Source organism: Scardinius erythrophthalmus (genome assembly GCF_964197995.2).
Source record: "Scardinius erythrophthalmus genome assembly, chromosome: 2".
Classification (NCBI taxonomy): domain Eukaryota; kingdom Metazoa; phylum Chordata; class Actinopteri; order Cypriniformes; family Leuciscidae; genus Scardinius; species Scardinius erythrophthalmus.
In genome coordinates this window covers 42,124,998-42,143,699 of record NC_138222.1, presented here as the reverse complement: position 1 = coordinate 42,143,699, position 18,702 = coordinate 42,124,998, and the positions used below count along the sequence as shown (strand labels likewise).

General features: G+C 39.1%; 1 protein-coding gene across 1 annotated transcript; it reads right to left on the bottom strand.

The window, feature by feature from the left end:
• Window positions 1–1,539: 1,539 nt before the first annotated feature.
• Window positions 1,540–16,546, bottom strand: gas2b (growth arrest-specific 2b; the record flags this gene model as incomplete). The annotated part of the gene is given in 9 exon segments (XM_081393269.1): window positions 1,540–2,254; window positions 9,062–9,169; window positions 9,267–9,651; window positions 9,746–9,809; window positions 13,057–13,198; window positions 13,404–13,513; window positions 15,754–15,904; window positions 15,908–15,916; window positions 16,481–16,546. Coding segments are annotated over 9 exon segments (1,245 nt in total). The 3' UTR covers window positions 1,540–2,044.
• Between the last annotated feature and the right edge of the window lie 2,156 nt (window positions 16,547–18,702).

The window sequence follows — 18,702 nt, the reverse complement described above, 5'->3', positions numbered from 1 at the left end:
TCATATTGATTCATTTCAGTGTATTTAGATTGTGTCATTTTTTTTAAATGACTTTTATTTTATGAAATAAAATGTTAGTAGCATTTCATCAAGAGGTACTTTTCATTTATATTTCATTCTTTTTTAATTAAAATACTTTTTAATGTAATAGTCCCCCCTGGGCTTCAGTTTGGCTTTCTATATACAAGAGTACATGCTTGTGTAAAACAATTAATTATAATAATAATAATAATCCTGAGTACATGAAGGGAAGTATATGGGGCAGGTGAGTCTGGTTTAATATATTCGGTAACACTTTACAATAAGGTTTCGTTTGTTAACTAGTTAAATACATTAGTTGACATGAACTAACTTTTAAAAAATATTTCTAAAGCATTTGTTAGTCATAGTTAATGTTAATTTCAACATTTACTAATACATTATTAAAATCAAAAGTTGTAACTGTTAATATGAAATGACCTGAACTAACACGAACTAACGATAAACAGTTGTATTTTTGTATTTTTTTTTAACTAACGTTAGATCTATAAATACTGTAACAAATGTATTGCTCATTAGTTAATATTTGCTAACGTTAACTAACCGGTCCTCATTGTAAAGTGTTACCATGTTGCATAGTTATCTCTTCACAGTCCAACAAATTTCTACACAAAAAGTTAATGTTGCCGTAATTCTATATAGTACTTAAAGGGATAGTTCGGCCAAAAATGATATTTAACCCATGATTTACTCACCCTCAAGCCGTTCGAGATGTTTATGTCAATCTTTTTTCAGACGAACACATTTTCAGTTATTTTAGAAAATGTCTTAGATCTTTCAGTGGTTATAATGTGAAGCTATGGGGTCCACCTCCTTCAAGTCGTGACGTAGAACGAACGTGACAGCGCAGCCAGAGAGCAGAGCAAAACAAAACTCTACGTTCGTTCTATGTCACGACGCTTCCTTCGCTACGTCCTACGTCATACGCCAGCATCTATCTCCGTGAACGCGCGTCGACCGTTGCCGGAAGCCAGTTATTTTCATTTATAAAGTTTTAAATATGTATATTTTTACGACAAAACCGCACGGATTACCCTCAGAAGGCCTTCGTTTATCCCCCTGGAGCCGGATGGATTACTTTTGTGAAGGATGCATGCACATTTTTGGGACTTGAAGGAGGTGGACCCCATAGCTTCACATTATAACCACTGAAAGATCTAAGACATTTTCTAAAATAACTGAAAATGTGTTCGTCTGAAAAAAAGATTGACATATGCATCTCGAACGGCTTGAGGGTGAGTAAATCATGGGTTTAATATCATTTTTGGCCGAACTATCCCTTTAAATACAGCTCATCACTTGATATAGGGCACCACCTAGAGGATCTTTGTGGAACAAGTTCATTTTAAACCCCCATTCAAAAGAAATTACAGAAGTGTCTTTGTAAACTTAAACTTCAGAATACAGCATAACAGCCATATATCGATTCAAAATGAAAAGTTACAATAAAATAAAAAATAAAGTAAATCATTATTGCTTCCCAGAAAATGATTTAATATTAGAGATCCCGCCCTTTATGCTTTTAATATTTAAAGGAAAAAAGTCTTACAATTTCTTAATATCTGTGAACAAAAAGAACAGATGTTTATAAGATGTATACTCTATATAAGACAACAAACAATATTCCTTTGCATCATGCCAGATTTTACATTGGACTTCAAATGGTGACCCAAGCCCAGTACCAAAATTGTGTATCATACAAAAGCAAACAAAATGTTCCAAAAACTCAGAAATTCATTAATATAATCATTAAGTGTAGCTTGATCAATAAGCAACATTGGCATACCTTGGGCTGAATATACTGCATCCTCTGAATAAGTTGATAAGCTGTCTGCGATTCTATCAGAACATACCTGTGACAAATTTGTGAGTCATGATGACCCAAAAGGCTCAGGACCACTGTCCTACAAAAAGATGAATTACAAAATGAAAAGATCAAGCCACCTGGGCTGCTTCCCTCCTAGAAAAACAAAATCAGCCTGCTGTTGATTTAACAGAGGTCACATCACTTCTTAAAGCGGGAGTGTGTACCCACGACCATATAACTGTCCCGGGACAGCTCTCTCTTGACTGGGGACCTGCCGCTAGGCTTGCATGTTTTGGTTCCAGGGCGGGCGATCATGGTCATCCTGCACGGGTCATGCTTTAATAAGTAAGTACCAAAGGTCTCCCATCCACCACCAACACGCACCATGGCATGTTTATCATTCAACATCTGTAAAAGTGAGAAAACATGATTTGTTCAATAAAACCATTTCACTGATGTTTCTTTAACTATTGGCATTTTTTGAAAATAAGATCTCTTAAAATTCTCATCTAACAATGTCCAGTAGAGTTAGTTGGTATACAGTCTTTTTTCTCACCACACTGTTATTTCCAACACATCTCAAAGCATGTGTTGTGTTTAGCATTCCTAATGTGGAAATTAATTGTGGTGATAGAACTCTATCGATATCCAACTCTGTTGTCTTTCTGTTTAATGCTAGCATTTATATATCTTAACAATTATTGGCAATGACACACACAAAAACATTTTTTATTGGTTTCTTCACACATCACATACTACATCTGAAACATGATACTCGCCGATACTGTTGGTGGCTAACAATTACGCTATAACTTCTAAAAAACTTTATTAGGGGCAAGATTGTTCATTGTGATTACAATGATGCCATGGTTGTGGGACAGAAATGTTTTTTGAAGCCTATTATTTTAATTTATATAAATAATTTCCACAAAACAAATACTGAAATTAAATAATAATTAATACTTTATGAATTTTAGTTTAAGATTGAAAATTGGTGGGGAAATAAACAAAAATCTACACATTAATGGCATTTATGTGAACAAATAAATGTGTGTGTGTGTCTTTCTAATGATCTCCCTAATACCCCCTCCTCCTTCATAAAATATTCAAAGTCTACATCTAATATGCAACAGATCCAATGAAAGGCAAATGATCCCAGAGAGAGAGAGAGAGTGTGTGTGTGTGTGTGTGTGTGTGTGTGTGTGTGTGTGTGAGAGAGAGAGAGAGAGAGAGAGAGAGAGAGGCTGTGCAGTTAAAATATCATTAAGCCTAATGAAACACCACCTCTCACAGCACCAGCTGAGCACCATCGCAGGAAACACACACACACACACACACACACACGGGCATTTCCGACATACACCTACGGCGCGTGGCGTGAAGCTCACTCGCTGCCACGGCAACCGCTCCCGAGCATGAACAAGACACACGAAATAGAAATGCTCTGAAACTAGTAAGGGTCATGTCTCCTGAGAAATGTGTCTCTGTCCCTTGAGGCACGACAGTCATCTATTTTCTTCCTCCCCTCCACCTTATCAGTCTTGACCCTCTCATTACAAAGCTGTTAAGCTGTTGGTAATACAACCAGATTTATATGTTTTGCACCTCCCACCCCTCCAAACCCTTTAAGCTTGATGCCTCCTAATAGAGGGATAGGCTATAGCCTATTCAAGCGCGCGCACGTTTGCCAAGCAGGATAATTCTAATTACCATGCGGTTTGATCAGTCTCAGCTGTTCCCAAGCAGATTAAAATGTCAGGGTTGACAGAAGAGGTAAGGGCAAGCGAGAATTAACAAACACACAGAAAGCTGCGAGGGAGGAGGGGGAGTCTGTTTAAAGGTCCCATATTGTCAAAAATTATAGCTTTTTTTCATGATAGCAGAGGTCTAAGGACTATGAAAACTACCATATAAGTTTCAAAACAGTCAATCCACAGACAAATGCACACAGCCTGCATAAAGTAACTGTGCCTTTTAACGAGCCGTTGTGACTTCCGTATAAATGTGATGTCAGAACTACTCAGTCACCGCCTTCAGTCACCACCCCTGCCCACCGTCCCTCCCTCCTTTTGCCCAACCCCCAGACAACATCGTTGCTGAGCAACAACAACACGGAAACATGTCAAGAAAATGCTGTTCAGTCGATGGATGTAGAGACCTGCTGCACTCCAGCGGGACCCAACGCAGCAGAGTGCGACGCGGGACTAGATTTGATGGCGAGTGCGGGCCTAACGCCGCCTTCACACTGGTAGTTGAAATCAGCTCCTATACGGCTTCGAAACGACCGGAAGTCATTCATTTCCTATGGAGATTCAGTTGGTCATCCGGATGCATTCAAAAAATTTAACTCTTGCGAAAGGCGACGGTTCCTATCCGACAATTCCAGCGGAAGTTAGCGTTGCTATGGTAGTGATAAACAAACCTGAATTCTTAACTTTTAATAAAATAATGATTTTATAATGATAAGTTGTCATGTCACTTTTTAGCGCAATTTTCCACCGGACAAAATTGCGATTGTTAACTCATGATTTCTGTTCTGTCTGTGCGCACCAATCTTGCACTTCTTTCTACTCCTCAACCAGACCACCTAGAGACTTCAGGTTTTCGGCATTATGTTAAGGAAGGTCTAATCTCGGGAACGCACAAAAAAAATCCAGGAAAAGATTTACTATCTCTTAGTGTTGTGATCCCATGACGTCAGAAAATTGCGCTAAAACACTCACTGAGTTTTTATTACTTGTTTATTTTCATGATTTTATAATGTTATTAGGGCAGTTAATACAATTAAAATGTATAATTAAATATTGTGGCCCCCGCTCATTCACATTCAGCCAGAAAATTCCATGATGGCAAATCGTCGGCTGGTCAATGATTAATGCCTATAACCCTCATCAGAGAGATCATACAGAATTGTACATTCTGACACTGACAAAATCAACCGTTCTAATCTCTCCGCCATTTTTGTTTTACTCGCTTCCGACGCTTTTCAACGGTTTAGTATGACGTCCGCTGGGGGCGTATTGCGTATTACGGAGCTGATTTCAACTGCCAGTGTGAAGGCGGCGTAAGGTAGGCCTACTCGTGTGTGTGCAGGTTGCGGGAGAATAAAACGATTCGCGGGACTCCGCAAAGTTGAAATATCTAAAAATAAAACATCTAAAAACAAATAAATTGTTAAATATGTTGCACAAAAGCAACAAGAATAACTAAAACAAAATAAAACGATTTACAGGCCAGAACGAGTTTCTATTTTGCAGCATTGAGCAATGTAGCCAATCACAGACATGTGTTGATTTCTTGAACACAATGACCAATGAGATGCATTTAAGAGGGAATCCACTCACCGCTCAAAACTTGAGTTTTTGTTCAGTGCTGAATTCTGCATGCTGGCAAATCCTCCGATTATAACAAACGAAGTGTTGACATTATGAAAGATGTATTGTGCAGTCAGCTTCATTATAATGACGGAGCTTTTTGAGATCGCGATGAACTGAGATATCAGCTTTTTAGGAATTATTAAGGAAGCACACTTTGCGCTATTTCTGTCATCCCAAACCATGCACGTAGTATGCTTAGTGTACTTAGTGTTAAGTAGCCTATAGCCTATGCTTGATTTTATGTTAAATTAACAGTGGTTTGTGAATGTTTATGCTTTAATAACAAATAATTTATCACCATAATTACAGGTGTTTTATTAACCTTGTGAGCATCACCAACCAGCCACAGCAGGCTACAGCATACATGACCCTAGTTACCTGTGATTGGACTGGCCGTGCGTCAGTCAGAAAACAACAGGCCAGTCAGAAGATAGGCTCATGAATATTAAGGTAAGGCCAAAATCGACCTGTTCTTGGCACAGCTCCTGAAAAAGGAGCTGTAGCTGTACAAATATATTGGGATGGTTTTTGGTACTTTTACTGCAAATATATATTCAAAACCTAAAATAAAACTTCAGAAAGGTGTGCAATATGGGACCTTTAAGGAAACCCCGTGTCTGTCAAACCTTTAGCGCTTCTGACCTGTAGGCTTACGTAAATAAAAACAGTCGACGACAGTGTAGAATGGAAGAATAATGTTAGGCCCTACGCATTAATTCAGGGATGCAAAAATGGAATGGGCATGCAGAGTGGAATGAACAATGTGTTCCATTACAAATAATTTACATGCTATTCTGAAAGCTTGTGTGTCTGGTCAAAGTCAAACTCCAACCTCATTCCATATTATTCGCATTTACAACCCTCCTTTAGCCTCTCATCTCATTCTCTATTATATAAAATGACAGCGAAATTGATTTTTAGTCTTTTTCGCTCGTCTTTTTTTCTCCACTGAAAAATAAATGGGAAAGAGACGAGAGCAACCGCGCTGTTGTTAATACACTGACCACTAGATGGCAGATTGTAGCTTTTATATCCTTGTTTGAACAGGACCTGATTGAGTACACATCCAGGATAGAGTTCAATAGCCTTTTTATGTGTTCTAAAAAGGGGCTGTATATTATACACACATTTATATTAGTGAAGTGCAGCTTGTAATAATAATAATAATAATAATAATTTGTTACATTTATATAGCCCTTTTCTAGGTACTCAAAGCACTTTACATGGAAGGGGGAATCTCCTCAACCACCACCAATGTGCAGCATCCACCTGGATGATGCGACGGCAGCCATATTGCGCCAGAACGCCCACCACACACCAGCTTACTGTTGGAGAGGAGACAGTGATGAAGCCAATCAGTGTATATATGGGGATGATTAGGAGGCCATGATGGACAGAGGCCAAGGGGCAAATTTGGCCAGGAAATTGGCCTGGGATTTTTAATGACCACAGAGTGTCAGGACCTCGGTTTTACGTCTCATCCGAAGGATGTATTGTAGCCAATAGTAGAAGAAACGGCTGAGATGGCAAACAGTAGTAACCCACTTTAAAAACAAAACAAAAAAACAGATTCACTGTAGTTTGTACACAGAGGAAAAGCACTTTAAAGCACATCAAGCTGCTATAGAGACAAAAACAAGACCACCAGGGCCTGGGCTGTTTTGATGTCTACCTCTGACCTCGACGCACCTGGATGAGATTCATATCTGACCCTTAATCTGCCTTTTGTGTAAAAAGAATGAATAATGAATATGTCCTTAATTACTGAACAGATCACAAAGCAAGATAAACTTAGTGTAACATAGCAAAAATACACAAATGTACAAAAAGTGCTAAAAGGCTGAGAAGATGTGTTAGCCATGTTCATGTAAATGAGGTGTCCGTGAAAGGAGAGTTTTGCCAGATAAAGGTAAACAGTTTTCAACAGTCTGTGTTTAAATGGCATTATGCTTTCCAGTCAGATCTAAAGAGAGAAGTATTCATGAACCCATTAACATCCCTGGTAATGACAGACATGGCAGGAATCGTATTTCTTAATGATTCACCGATTCTTCACCCCTTCTTTTATACAGCTCAGCCATTGTGGTGATCTAATGGATCTTCCTTCTCTTTCATTTTAGCCCAGGATGTCACAAAAAAAAAAAAACCTTGTCCCACTCCCTTCCACTGAAAAGAAGGTTGAGAAATGATATTAAAAGCTCCCTTTCTCTTTGAGTGCTACAGTAAGCCTTTCTCTCTAATTGGATCTCTGACAGAAAGCAGCTGCTTTTCTTCCTCCGCCACATTCTGTTGCCCTGAAGGATTTGCCTGATTGAAAAATCATAAAAGGGAGTGGTGGAGCGAAGGCTTTAAGTCTGAATACAATCACACTACTAATCATTCGATCAGTAACCAACGTATAAATTAATTCTACTTTTATGGCGACTTTTGCAATCAAAAAGGTGCAGATCTATAGTCTAACAACAGTGCCTTCTAAGTAACTTGTCTCTTGTTTCTTCAAATGACCCCAGAGTGTCAATCATTGGTTGTTGAATAGTATCATTGGAGAAAATGAAAAAAAGATTTATTTCAATTCTCCCCTCCAGTTGAGAGACTATACACAAGTTTTTGACTTATACTTGATATATAAAAGTAGATTTCAGTGTCTGGTTTGTGTTTCTAGGAAGAAAGTAAGATCTGTCATGACAACTATCTGAGTATTTGGCATGGTGGTAATGGATATGACAATGGATATGATATGTTTGGTCTTGGCGGAATAGATCTGCTCCACTGCTGCAGCTCTTATTGCTGCTGCTGCTGCTGTGACAGCAAGTACGGGACTTGCTACTGCCAATACATACACGACACGCTGCTGCTGTAAGCAAGTAAGACATACAGCTGTTGTATATATAGAATACATGAATTACCTGTAGCAGATCTATACAGGTGGAGCTGGGGAAGGTGGAGGTATTCTGAAAGCGCGCTGCAAATGCTACAGCAATTGACCAAGTATTTGAAGGTTGAGCAGCAGCACATTAGCTACTTCTAAAGCAGGAACCAATCAGTTGTGCCCTATAGAGAATGATGTGATTGCAAGCAGATTGAGTTAAGGACCTATTAGCCTGCGCCATCCAGAGTTTCATGACAGAACTCTATATTGCTAGATACATTTCAAAATGACAAAAGCAAGGGAAGTTCTCATTAACATTCACAAACAGCTTGATGTATTGATGGCTATTAATGTGACAGTGTTACATAAGTGTATTCCAATATGTTTAATTAAGCATGAAATGAGTTTGTATATGACCCCAAATGAACAAAGTGACAATTCTGTTAAGAATTCAACTATTCCCTGAAGGGTTTAGATGCATTGTCTCATTTACAGACTCAAATAAACATACATGACCTTTTAGGCATTTTGAGTTTTAACATAATCTAAATTCTGTGTATTTTCAGTTTGACTGAGCATTTTATTATTGTTTCTTGTGCAATATTTGTGTTATTTTCTGGTATATATGAACCGACTTTCCAGCCCTGATCCTAGATATTTGTTAGTCTGAACCTCCTTTTTCCCTATTCAAAGGTGTGAACCTTTTCTTCATGTTGCCAGGCAACACCAGCTCCCATGAGGCTTTGCCTTGACTGAGTCCTGTGTTCTTTCAGGTTCAAAACTAATATTTGTGCTTCTAAAGAAACAGTGAAAGCACAGCAAAGCTTGTTGACAAGTCCATGCTTATAACAAATAATGAGACATGAGTTTTCATATCGCTTCATACACTTCCACAGAAATAAATGGAAACCTGCAAAAATAAAATATCGAGTAACAACTGTGGTGGAAAGAGCAGTGCATGGTACATACCCTGACATAGAGAACTTTGTCTCCGACACGATAATGGCCTTTTGGCTGCTTCTCAATGCAGAATTTGACTGGACATTTGCATGGTGGATCCTCTGATATCTCCCTCACCTGAAACAAAGCAACAATGAAAACATGCTTTTGATAATGAGTACGAAGTCTCAGGATTGGGAAACCGCATACAGTATATGACCCTAAAAGTACTCACAATCTCATCCAGCAGGTTACCGCTGCTCTTTTTCCCATTAGCCTTTGCAAGGCCGTTTGTCAGAGAGGGTGGCTTTGATTTGACGGGTGTTCCGATGGGTGATGGTGTAGTTGGTGAAGTTTGCTCAGGTTCTGACTGGGGGTTTGAGTCAGAGAAGATGGACGTGGACTCTGGGGGAGGGGTAGGGGCCAGAGGAGGGGAAGGAGGAGAGATGGATGAGGGGGTTGAGATTGCAGGGGGTTCTGGATCAGGAGTGAAAAAAACAGGTGGGGTGGAGGGAGACGGCAGAGGTGAGGCAAAGAACATGGATGGTGACAGAGACTCATCTTCCTCTTTCTCAATCTCTCTCTCAAGCTTGACCAACGCAGGCGGCTCAACGCCATACCTGAGGGAGAACGTTTATTCAGCTGTGACTGAGAGATGAAAATATGATGATGACATGTGAAAGTAAACGACTGTAAAGGATCAGAGGAGCTCACCTTGAAGCAATTCTGCCAAGTTGCATGAGACACAAGCACACATCCCTCGGATGCCTCTGAAGAACTGGTGAAACACATACATTATCTTATGCACACAGCAAAATCCTCAGAGACTAATGATATCAGCATGTTTAAAACAAACATATACTCTACCCTGGGTGTAACAATGGACAAGACCAAGCTTTGATAGTCACATACAAAGATTCTCGAAGCGAAAATAAATTTGATACGTCTATTCAGCTAAATAACATTATACACTCTCAAATAACATTATCATATCCCTGCAAAGAGAATGACTATGACTGAAAGAAGCCTCAGTTTTGTATCTAGAATCTCACTGAGAACAATCTTTTGTTTACTCAGTATTTTAGAGTAAAATAAAGATATCTTATTCAATATTTTATTTAAAAATATCTATACACCCTTAAAACAAGATAAATGTATAACATCTAAAATAATAATAATAATGAGGTTTAAGAAAACAAAAAATATATATTTTCCAATTAAACTGTAATAAAAAACACCTTTATTATTTCTAAATGATTATTTCTTACCCCATTGGCAAATAATTTTCTCTTCATCTCACTAAATTTGAGTTTGATTTCTCTGAAAAAAGCCTTTATATCTTGTGGCATTTTGCATTTTGCATTTTTTTTGCAAGACTTTGTCATGTCTTAATGAGACAATATCCATACTAAACACTGCAGAGCATTTTCATCCTCTAAGTAAGTCATTAAAAGATGTTTGCATGAGCTTCCCAACCCATTTTTGAGCCTTTGCCATGCAGACACAAAACAAACTTTGTAGTGTTTGCAGTGACATTAGTGTTATCTTTGTTGTACAGTGGAAAAAAACTAGATGCTAATTTTGTAGTAAAAGGGTGTTGAAACTTGTATCAACAAGAACGAAATTAGAAATATGTCTCCCTTACATTCTGACAAGGTTTGATCAATGTGTGAATCCTTATGAAAACAAAGTAACAATAGCTAAATCCAAAATAGCCTCGTTTATACGTTTACTATGATAAATGTCGGCTAGATTTACAGTCCTAATAATTGGGTATCAATATACACTAATTTGAGGTATAAAATAAACAGAATTTAATTTTTCTGAATTTGGAAAATGCACATTAATTTTAGTTTTAAAAAGTGAAATGCATTTAAACAGACAGGCATGTGCACATACAAAAGTCAACTGCGTGACTCTTTGAAAAGCACAGACACAAAGTTAGATCGACACACTGGTTCAACTTCTGTCACTGCAAATGTCCCTCGGGTTTTAAGTTTTTATCAGCCCTCTCTTCATGTAATATGACCTATAAACCTGTAAAACAACCAGAGCTTATAGACTGAGAAAAGGGTTTTGTTGCGTTTATAGCAGTTATTGAACACTAGCTCATGCTGCATTATTTTATCTATCCTCTCAAAACCTTTCAATGTGCACTCTTTTTCATTTTCACAATTATTGTATTGTATTCTCTATCTATCTTTGACCCTATTTTTTCATTCCCCTTTTTTCCCCCTGACATACTGTCCTTTCATTTCTATTTCCTTCTCTTTCTCTCCATTATTCATCACACAGTGATGGACAGCAGGGGCCAAGGGTGTGACGCTGTGAACAGAGTGACACAGATATTGATACTGCTTGGCTATTCAGCAGTTCTTTAGGGCCACAGCCCCACAGAACGACAGCCTGCATCGACACAGAGACAGAGGAATTGAGGCCTGTTCTAACTGGACATCTCACTTAAAGGGTTAGTCCAACCAAAATTAATAAAAAAAAAAAAATGAATAAAATAAATTATAAATAAATGTAAATCATAATAAAATGTTATAAGTCTTGCAGGTTTTGAACGACATGAGGGTGAGTAAATGATGACAGAATTTTAGTAAAAGTGTAAAAGTGGGCAAGGACATCACAGATTTTTCTACATTTACATTTACATTTATTCATTTAGCAGACGCTTTTATCAAAAGCGACTAACAAATGAGAACAATAGAAGCAGTTAAACTAACAGTAGGACAACAATATGTAAGTGCTATGACCCTTCTCAGTTTAATCTAACGCAGTACATGTTAAAATGATTATTTATTTATTTTTAATAATAGAATAGAATAGAAGAGAAAGTGTTAGTATTACTGGATCAAGTGCTGTCGAAAAAGAAGCGTCTTCAGCCGTTTCTTGAAAGTGGCTATGGACTGCAGCTCTGGTTGAGTTAGGCAGATCATTCCACCAGCAGGGAACAGTCATGGTAAAACATAACCCTTAATTTTCCAGGGATTTCCTCTGAGATTTTCTCTTTTGTAGCATCATGCGCCCCCCTAATTGGCTGACACGTTTGATGTTGTGTCGGACCGACTAAAATCCAAACAGCATCTTTCTGTGCTGAAAATGTGTCCATAGTTCTCAGGATTGTTGATGAATAGTCTCAGACGTACAAGCACATTGCCACTTGTGTTGAAACCAAAGAACCTAGTCAGCTTAAAGGTGGGATCAGTAGTTTTTGAAAAATGCTGTTTGGATTTTAGTCGGTCCGACACAACAACAAACGTGTCAGCCAATCAGCATTAGGGGGGCGCATGATGGTGGAGGAGAGAGAACGAGCAAGAGGGAGATTTGAACTGAAGAAAGACTGCCGAAAGAGATGAAACACAATACAAAAGAGAAAAGCTCAGAAGAAATCACTGGAAAATTAAGGGTTATGTCTGGGCAAGAGCTTTTGGACCCGCATTAATATAAGAAACGCTGTCCAGCGCTGGAGAGAGCGGAGGTTGCTTTTTTATTCGCTCCACACGTGAGTAACACTGGGTTTGAGTGTCATCGTGTGTCTTGAGCTGCTGTGCTGTTGGCAACTAACAACCAACTCTTGTTTGTAATTACTATTGTGTACTGTACGTTCATTTTTTGTGCTTACTTGTCATTCGTTCATCATCTGCGCTTTATTTTTCATGAAGCATTATTCTGTTGCGCTTCTGTAAAGACATCCACTCTTGGATTGCGTATGTAACGGAGGCCAGTTAGTCAGAGTCGCTCTGACGACTGCAGGTGAATGCGGGGTTTGGCGTCATTGTTTAGTGCACTTGACTCGCGCACTTGAGTGCGTGTTTTGGAGGTGGAGCAATGAAGAAGGGGTGTGTTTGTCAAATTTCAAATGTCAACATTGGCCAACAGCATATTTCAAAAACGACTTACTCCACCTTTAATCACAAAGAAAGAGTATTCACAAGCTAATATCTGAAACATAAACAAAGAAACAAAAAGCCTATCCTTCCTAGGATAAGAGAAATCTGCTGCTGCTTTGAAATACTCACCAAGATCTTCAGACTCAAACAGATGTGATGGCTCCACTCCAATTTTACGGCACCAGAACAGAAAGTTAGCTGTATTGTCCCGAGCAAAGAACGATCCAGAGGCTGCATCAGGCCGCCAGCGAACCACGCGCCGAATAAAGGGCTATGAACACAACAGAAACCAACTGAATTGTAACTCTGGTTAGCTTATTATGTGCTCATTTGAATATTTTATAGTTTAAAATAGCACAACAGATAGTTTCCCCTCTGTTAGGTGACACTATATTCAAAAAACTATATTTAGTTAAAAAATATGGGGGGGGAAGAGAAAAAAAAGTTTAGGATCAAACTACCCATAATATGAGCACCTTGCCAATGCTGGCCATAATCATTTTCTCCTGTAGCGCTTCTGCAAGCTGACACAAGACGACACCAGTGTCTAGTCTGTCCATGAAGTTATCCACTGTTATGTCCAAACCTGTACAGGACGCATTCAGAGAGACAAATGAACATTAGGAGAGATATAAAGAATGATCAATAGGCTTATAGTAATAAAGAGTGAGGTTATAAAAGCACTGATTAAATTGTAGTGGATGAACTGGTAGCTGTAAAATGCGTAGTGACACTTAGTACAAGGGGAACCGTCAGGCCCCTCTAGGCCCTCAGAGAGGGCCTAAACTATTGTAAAAATAATATTTACAAACTTTTAAATAACTTAAAAAGTAAAAACATTTTTAATAAAAAGTCATCCGTTCTAATGTTATTTTAGGAATTTATAACTTGACCATAAACATCTCAAATCTGCTTTCAACTCTGTGATTGTTGGTCCAGCTGTGATATTACAGACTGATTGCAAGCTTTAGGGGCCAACTTAGCTTTCAACTAAAAACGAAAGACTATTTATGCGACAACGGCGTTTTGGTGGCCTGAAAACACACACTTTTGAAAACGGTCTCCGTGTAAACAACAGCTAGGCTGACTTAAGGCTGAGTTTAATTTTTTCCCTACGAGGGACAGGGGTGAGAGGGCCAAGGTTCAATAGTCACAGTTGCTACTGGCGTACACACAGTACAATACAAGTTTTATGGTTGTTGTTTTACCTTCCTTACATATCCTCTTCTCCATCTTTTGTTTATCAGTTTTCAGTACCTTAGGCAACTCGAAGACGCCCCAAAAATCCTCTAAGTACACTTGCTCTGAGATTCTCACGGCTGTGCAGACACATTCCTGAGGCCTGGGTGTTAAGTACATACAGATTCAGACACAGCAGTGGTACCGGAGCTCAACCATCACGGTGAAGGGGGAGTGGGGGGCCTGGGGGGCCTGGGGAGGGGGAATACAGGAAGTGACGGCGGAGGGAAACCACAACAAAAACAGAAATCCTGACGTGCAGAATGACTGGGGATGATCATTAGATCATTAGTGAGAGAGAAGTGTGTAGGGAAACAAAGAGATCCCCTGCTGTCTGTCAACCACAGAGCCATAATGCTTGCCCTAAGATCAACAGGAACAGGAAGAGTTGAGGGAGAAAAGTGTGTGTTAATCAGAGAAATCCATCATCAGCTTCTTTGGTGAAAACAACAACTCGGATGTTGTCTCCCTTCTAATCTCATTTCTCAGGTTGTTGTGTCTTGACTTATATTTCAGTACCGCCATCCTGTTGGCTAAAGCTTTTTATATATATATATATATATATATATATATATATATATATATATATATATATATATATATATATATATATATCTCTTTACATGTTGTGTTTTGTTTTTATCAAGCCTCTTCAGCCCTCAGTTGTCTTATGAGGTTCTGACAACAAAGGTCAAGACACGCAGGGACTCGTATAAGACGCTCATATCCTGTTCTGTTTGAGAAAGGCAATTCCTCTTTTAGGGTCCCATCAGGGCATGTCCCATTGATCCAAGATGCAGAGGAATTTAAGGAATTCTATTTAAAATGGCTGTCTGTAAACACCATGATATTCCTGATCTGATGGGCACATACAGAATAATCCATATCTGTTGGCTTGTGCAGGATTTAATCAAGATTTTATCCGACTGTGTAAATAAGGTTTTATCCTTTGAACTGACACCAAGCAATGGGAATGGGAGAAAGGGTAACCTTGAATCCTTGTTAGTCAGAAGATTTTACTCAAATTAGAAAAACTAACTTCAATTACTGACACTGCTGTAAAGCTGAAATGCAAAACATGTACATAAAATTGCATTTGGGAAGCACAAGGTACAGTACCATCTTCTCCTGGAGTTGTGACTAATAATAAAACAAGTGGGCCTATATTGGTGACCAGGGATGGCTATAATTTTACTTTTACAACTTTCCTTGACACTTGAGATCTAGTTAGAAGTTTCCATGTGTTGAACTGCCAAAAGCAATTCATGGTTGTTGTAAAAGACTCAATGTTGCCCTAAAGATTAAGCCCAGCCAGCGTATTTTTGAGAAATGTCTCAGCGTTTTTTTCTCCATACACTGGAAGTCAATGGTGACCAAATCGGTTTGGTTACAAGCACTCTTCAAAATATATATTTTTAGTGATCCACAGAAGAAATAAAGTCATATAGTTTTAAAATGACATGAGGGTGAGTAAATAATGACAGAATTGTCATGTCTGGATGAACTAGTATCTCTTAAAGGTTATCTGTTCGCAAATCAGCAATTGCTAATTCTTATGCAAATATGAATATACTTATATTTTCTTACCAAGGATCCTGTTTAGCCAGATGGCCAGATCTTCTTTCATGGGCAGGAGACTGGACTCATGCCTACATGCCAACCACTCATTGTACAGGTGCAGACAGGAGAGGTCAGGTCCTGGTTCCCGCCTGGGACTTAAGGGACCATTCATACTGACTCAAGTAGTGGACTGCAGGATAGAGAAAACAAATAATTTAAAACAAATCATACACTATAAATTGGATCAAAAATCCAGGACCTCTTTAAATAATCTAGCATATACCTTCTGCAGCAATGGTCAGGCTGAATGGCCCTGAATGGACTATTAAATGTGCTGTACATATGAATTATTGCAGAACATCTGTTCTCTCAATGCTTCTTTATATGGGCCACTGTCTGAATTTACCTCAACCACCGCTGGATTTACACTGTACCTAATGATGCACATCTACCTCATTCCAACTGTTTTTTAAAACTGACCGAAACAATGAAAGGGAAATATTAACATTGCTAACAGGCAAACAGGAATAATAAATAGTGATGGGAATCAGTTTAATACTGTTTCAAAGTCAGCTATTTCCATGTCTGACTGCCGCCAGGTATTTCACAATTTATCAATTTTAGGTACAGAATTAGAATGATGGAATTAAGATTTGTCATGCTAGACTGGATGGAGAAAAGGGCAAACACAAACAGACAAATACCAGCTCAGACACACTCTCTCTCAGGGGAGGATTTAATGTTCAAGTCTTACTTCAATCCTTAGCAACTGAAGAATGATCTGTCCTGTAATTTCTCCCCTACCCAGGCAACTATTCATCAGAGGGGCCTTTCACGTGTAGAAACATGCCCCTGTTTCCCATAACTGCCACAGTCTTGTAAGGCAGAGGAAGGAGTGTAGACACCTGCAGGGCAGATGTGTGCAATTGAAACAGGCGCAGAGAGAAATAGTGGTAAATGTAAGTCCACCCCAACCCCCATTTATTTTATTAAAGCTGGATGACCTGAAGCTCTTGAGTGAGATGGTGAGGAAGAGGAGATTAAGACACATAAACTCTGACACAGTTAGATGTTGTCCTCCACAGCATAAAGTGAGGGGTGATGAGATGGTATGTTAAGAGTGGTTTCATGAGAGCAGGGAGAAATCGGAGGCAAAGAAGAAAGTCTATCTCCCAGAAGTGCTCAAGCTTAAAGTTTTTTGTATCAATGTTTTTGGTGACACAACAGAAGATGGTGAAACATTGAAACCACACACGAGAGTGAAAAGAGGATACAAAGATGACCAGGACTATGACAAACTGATATATCCAGGTAGACAGAGTACACAAATCCTGTAGTTGAGTTAATCTACACATATCCTGAGAATATATATTACTTATTTGCATGAAAGTGCCAAAAGAAACAATGTTTTTTGTGGATATTTGACATACAGTACTTCATCTACTGACAGGCTGAATAGCTTTGCCATGCAGGTGGGCCTGAACATCAACCCATCAAAGGCAAAAGTTATACTGTATGCATGTATTCCATCCCTAATGCAACAATCACTGTCAATAATGAACCACTGGAATATGTCAACAACTTTACACACCTAGGAAGCCTCATCAGAAAGGATAATGCAGCACAAAAAGATATGCAAGCAAGGCTCGGAAAAGCTAGGTGCATTCGCCAGACTAAAGACGGTCTGGAAATCTAGTCAATACAGCACCACCACAAAGTCCTGCTATATGGCTCAGAGTGCTGGCGATCAGTGCCTTTCACAATGGATGCCTCAGGAGGATATGTTGTATATACCTGGCCTATGAAAATCATCAAAGAAGAACTGTACAGGAGGACAAAGATTCAAAGTGTGGTCCCTGAGATCAAGCGTCGTCAAAGCCGATGGCTTGGACACGTTCTCAGAATGGACCAGGATCGAATCGCAAAGACTGCCATGATGAGGACACCACCTGGCAGAAGAAAACAAGGTCGACCTAAAACAACATGGGAAGAGATGCAGCACACCACAAATAATCGAGCTAAATGGAAGCAAATCTTTGATGCCTTGTGTCCCACTAGGATTTAATAGAGAGATTGTCAAACAGATAGGTCTGTCATATGTCTGTCTGACATATGAATTATTACTGCTGCAGCCAAATCAGTCAAATTCACAAATGAATCACTGGCTGTGTCCCAAATTGCATACTGTCTGAGTAGGTACTCTGCAACTGTTAAAAAAAAGGAAGTTCTATATAGCATGAATGTGTGTAGTATGGATGTAATCACAAATCCTCTCCTGTGGCCTCATGGGATAGTAAAGTGTCCATTGAATGTACACTTTAGAATCTCACCGGAAGGTCATCCGAGTACCTTATTTGCTTGCGGTTTTATGAATACTGCGAATTTGGACATATTCTTTTAACATACTGTTTGTGCGATGCAGAAATGTACAGCTGTAATAGACATGCACTGGTAGAATGGATGGTTAAAGAAAAGCAAGAACTGAAGATGGCTTAAACTCCAGGGCCTCATGTGTGTCAGTGATCAAGGCTGAGCCTCTTTGACCGATGGAGCATGGGAAGCCCACACAACAGGATTACAGCACACAGGTGCCACATTCACACTTACACTGCAACCTGACCATACTCAGACAGGAGGAGAGGAAGAGGTCTTCATCCAAACCCACAGACAAAAAGAGGCTTGTTCACACATACACACACACCAAGATGCACGTAACAGTAAAACACACACACACAGACTTACGCTCCAGTTCACCGCTCACAGATAGGTGTGAACATTCATTGATACACACTGACACAAGGCTACACATGAGATACAGAGGATCAACTGCACTCATCCAATGATATTTTCCGTGCAAGCTCCTCATCAAACAGAGAAATCGGTCTAATTTTACAGGCTGTAATTGTGTCATCCACTCATGTTCTGGTTAATAACTTAAAGAATGCTGAAAGCTCTCGTCTGGGAATACAAGCTAAA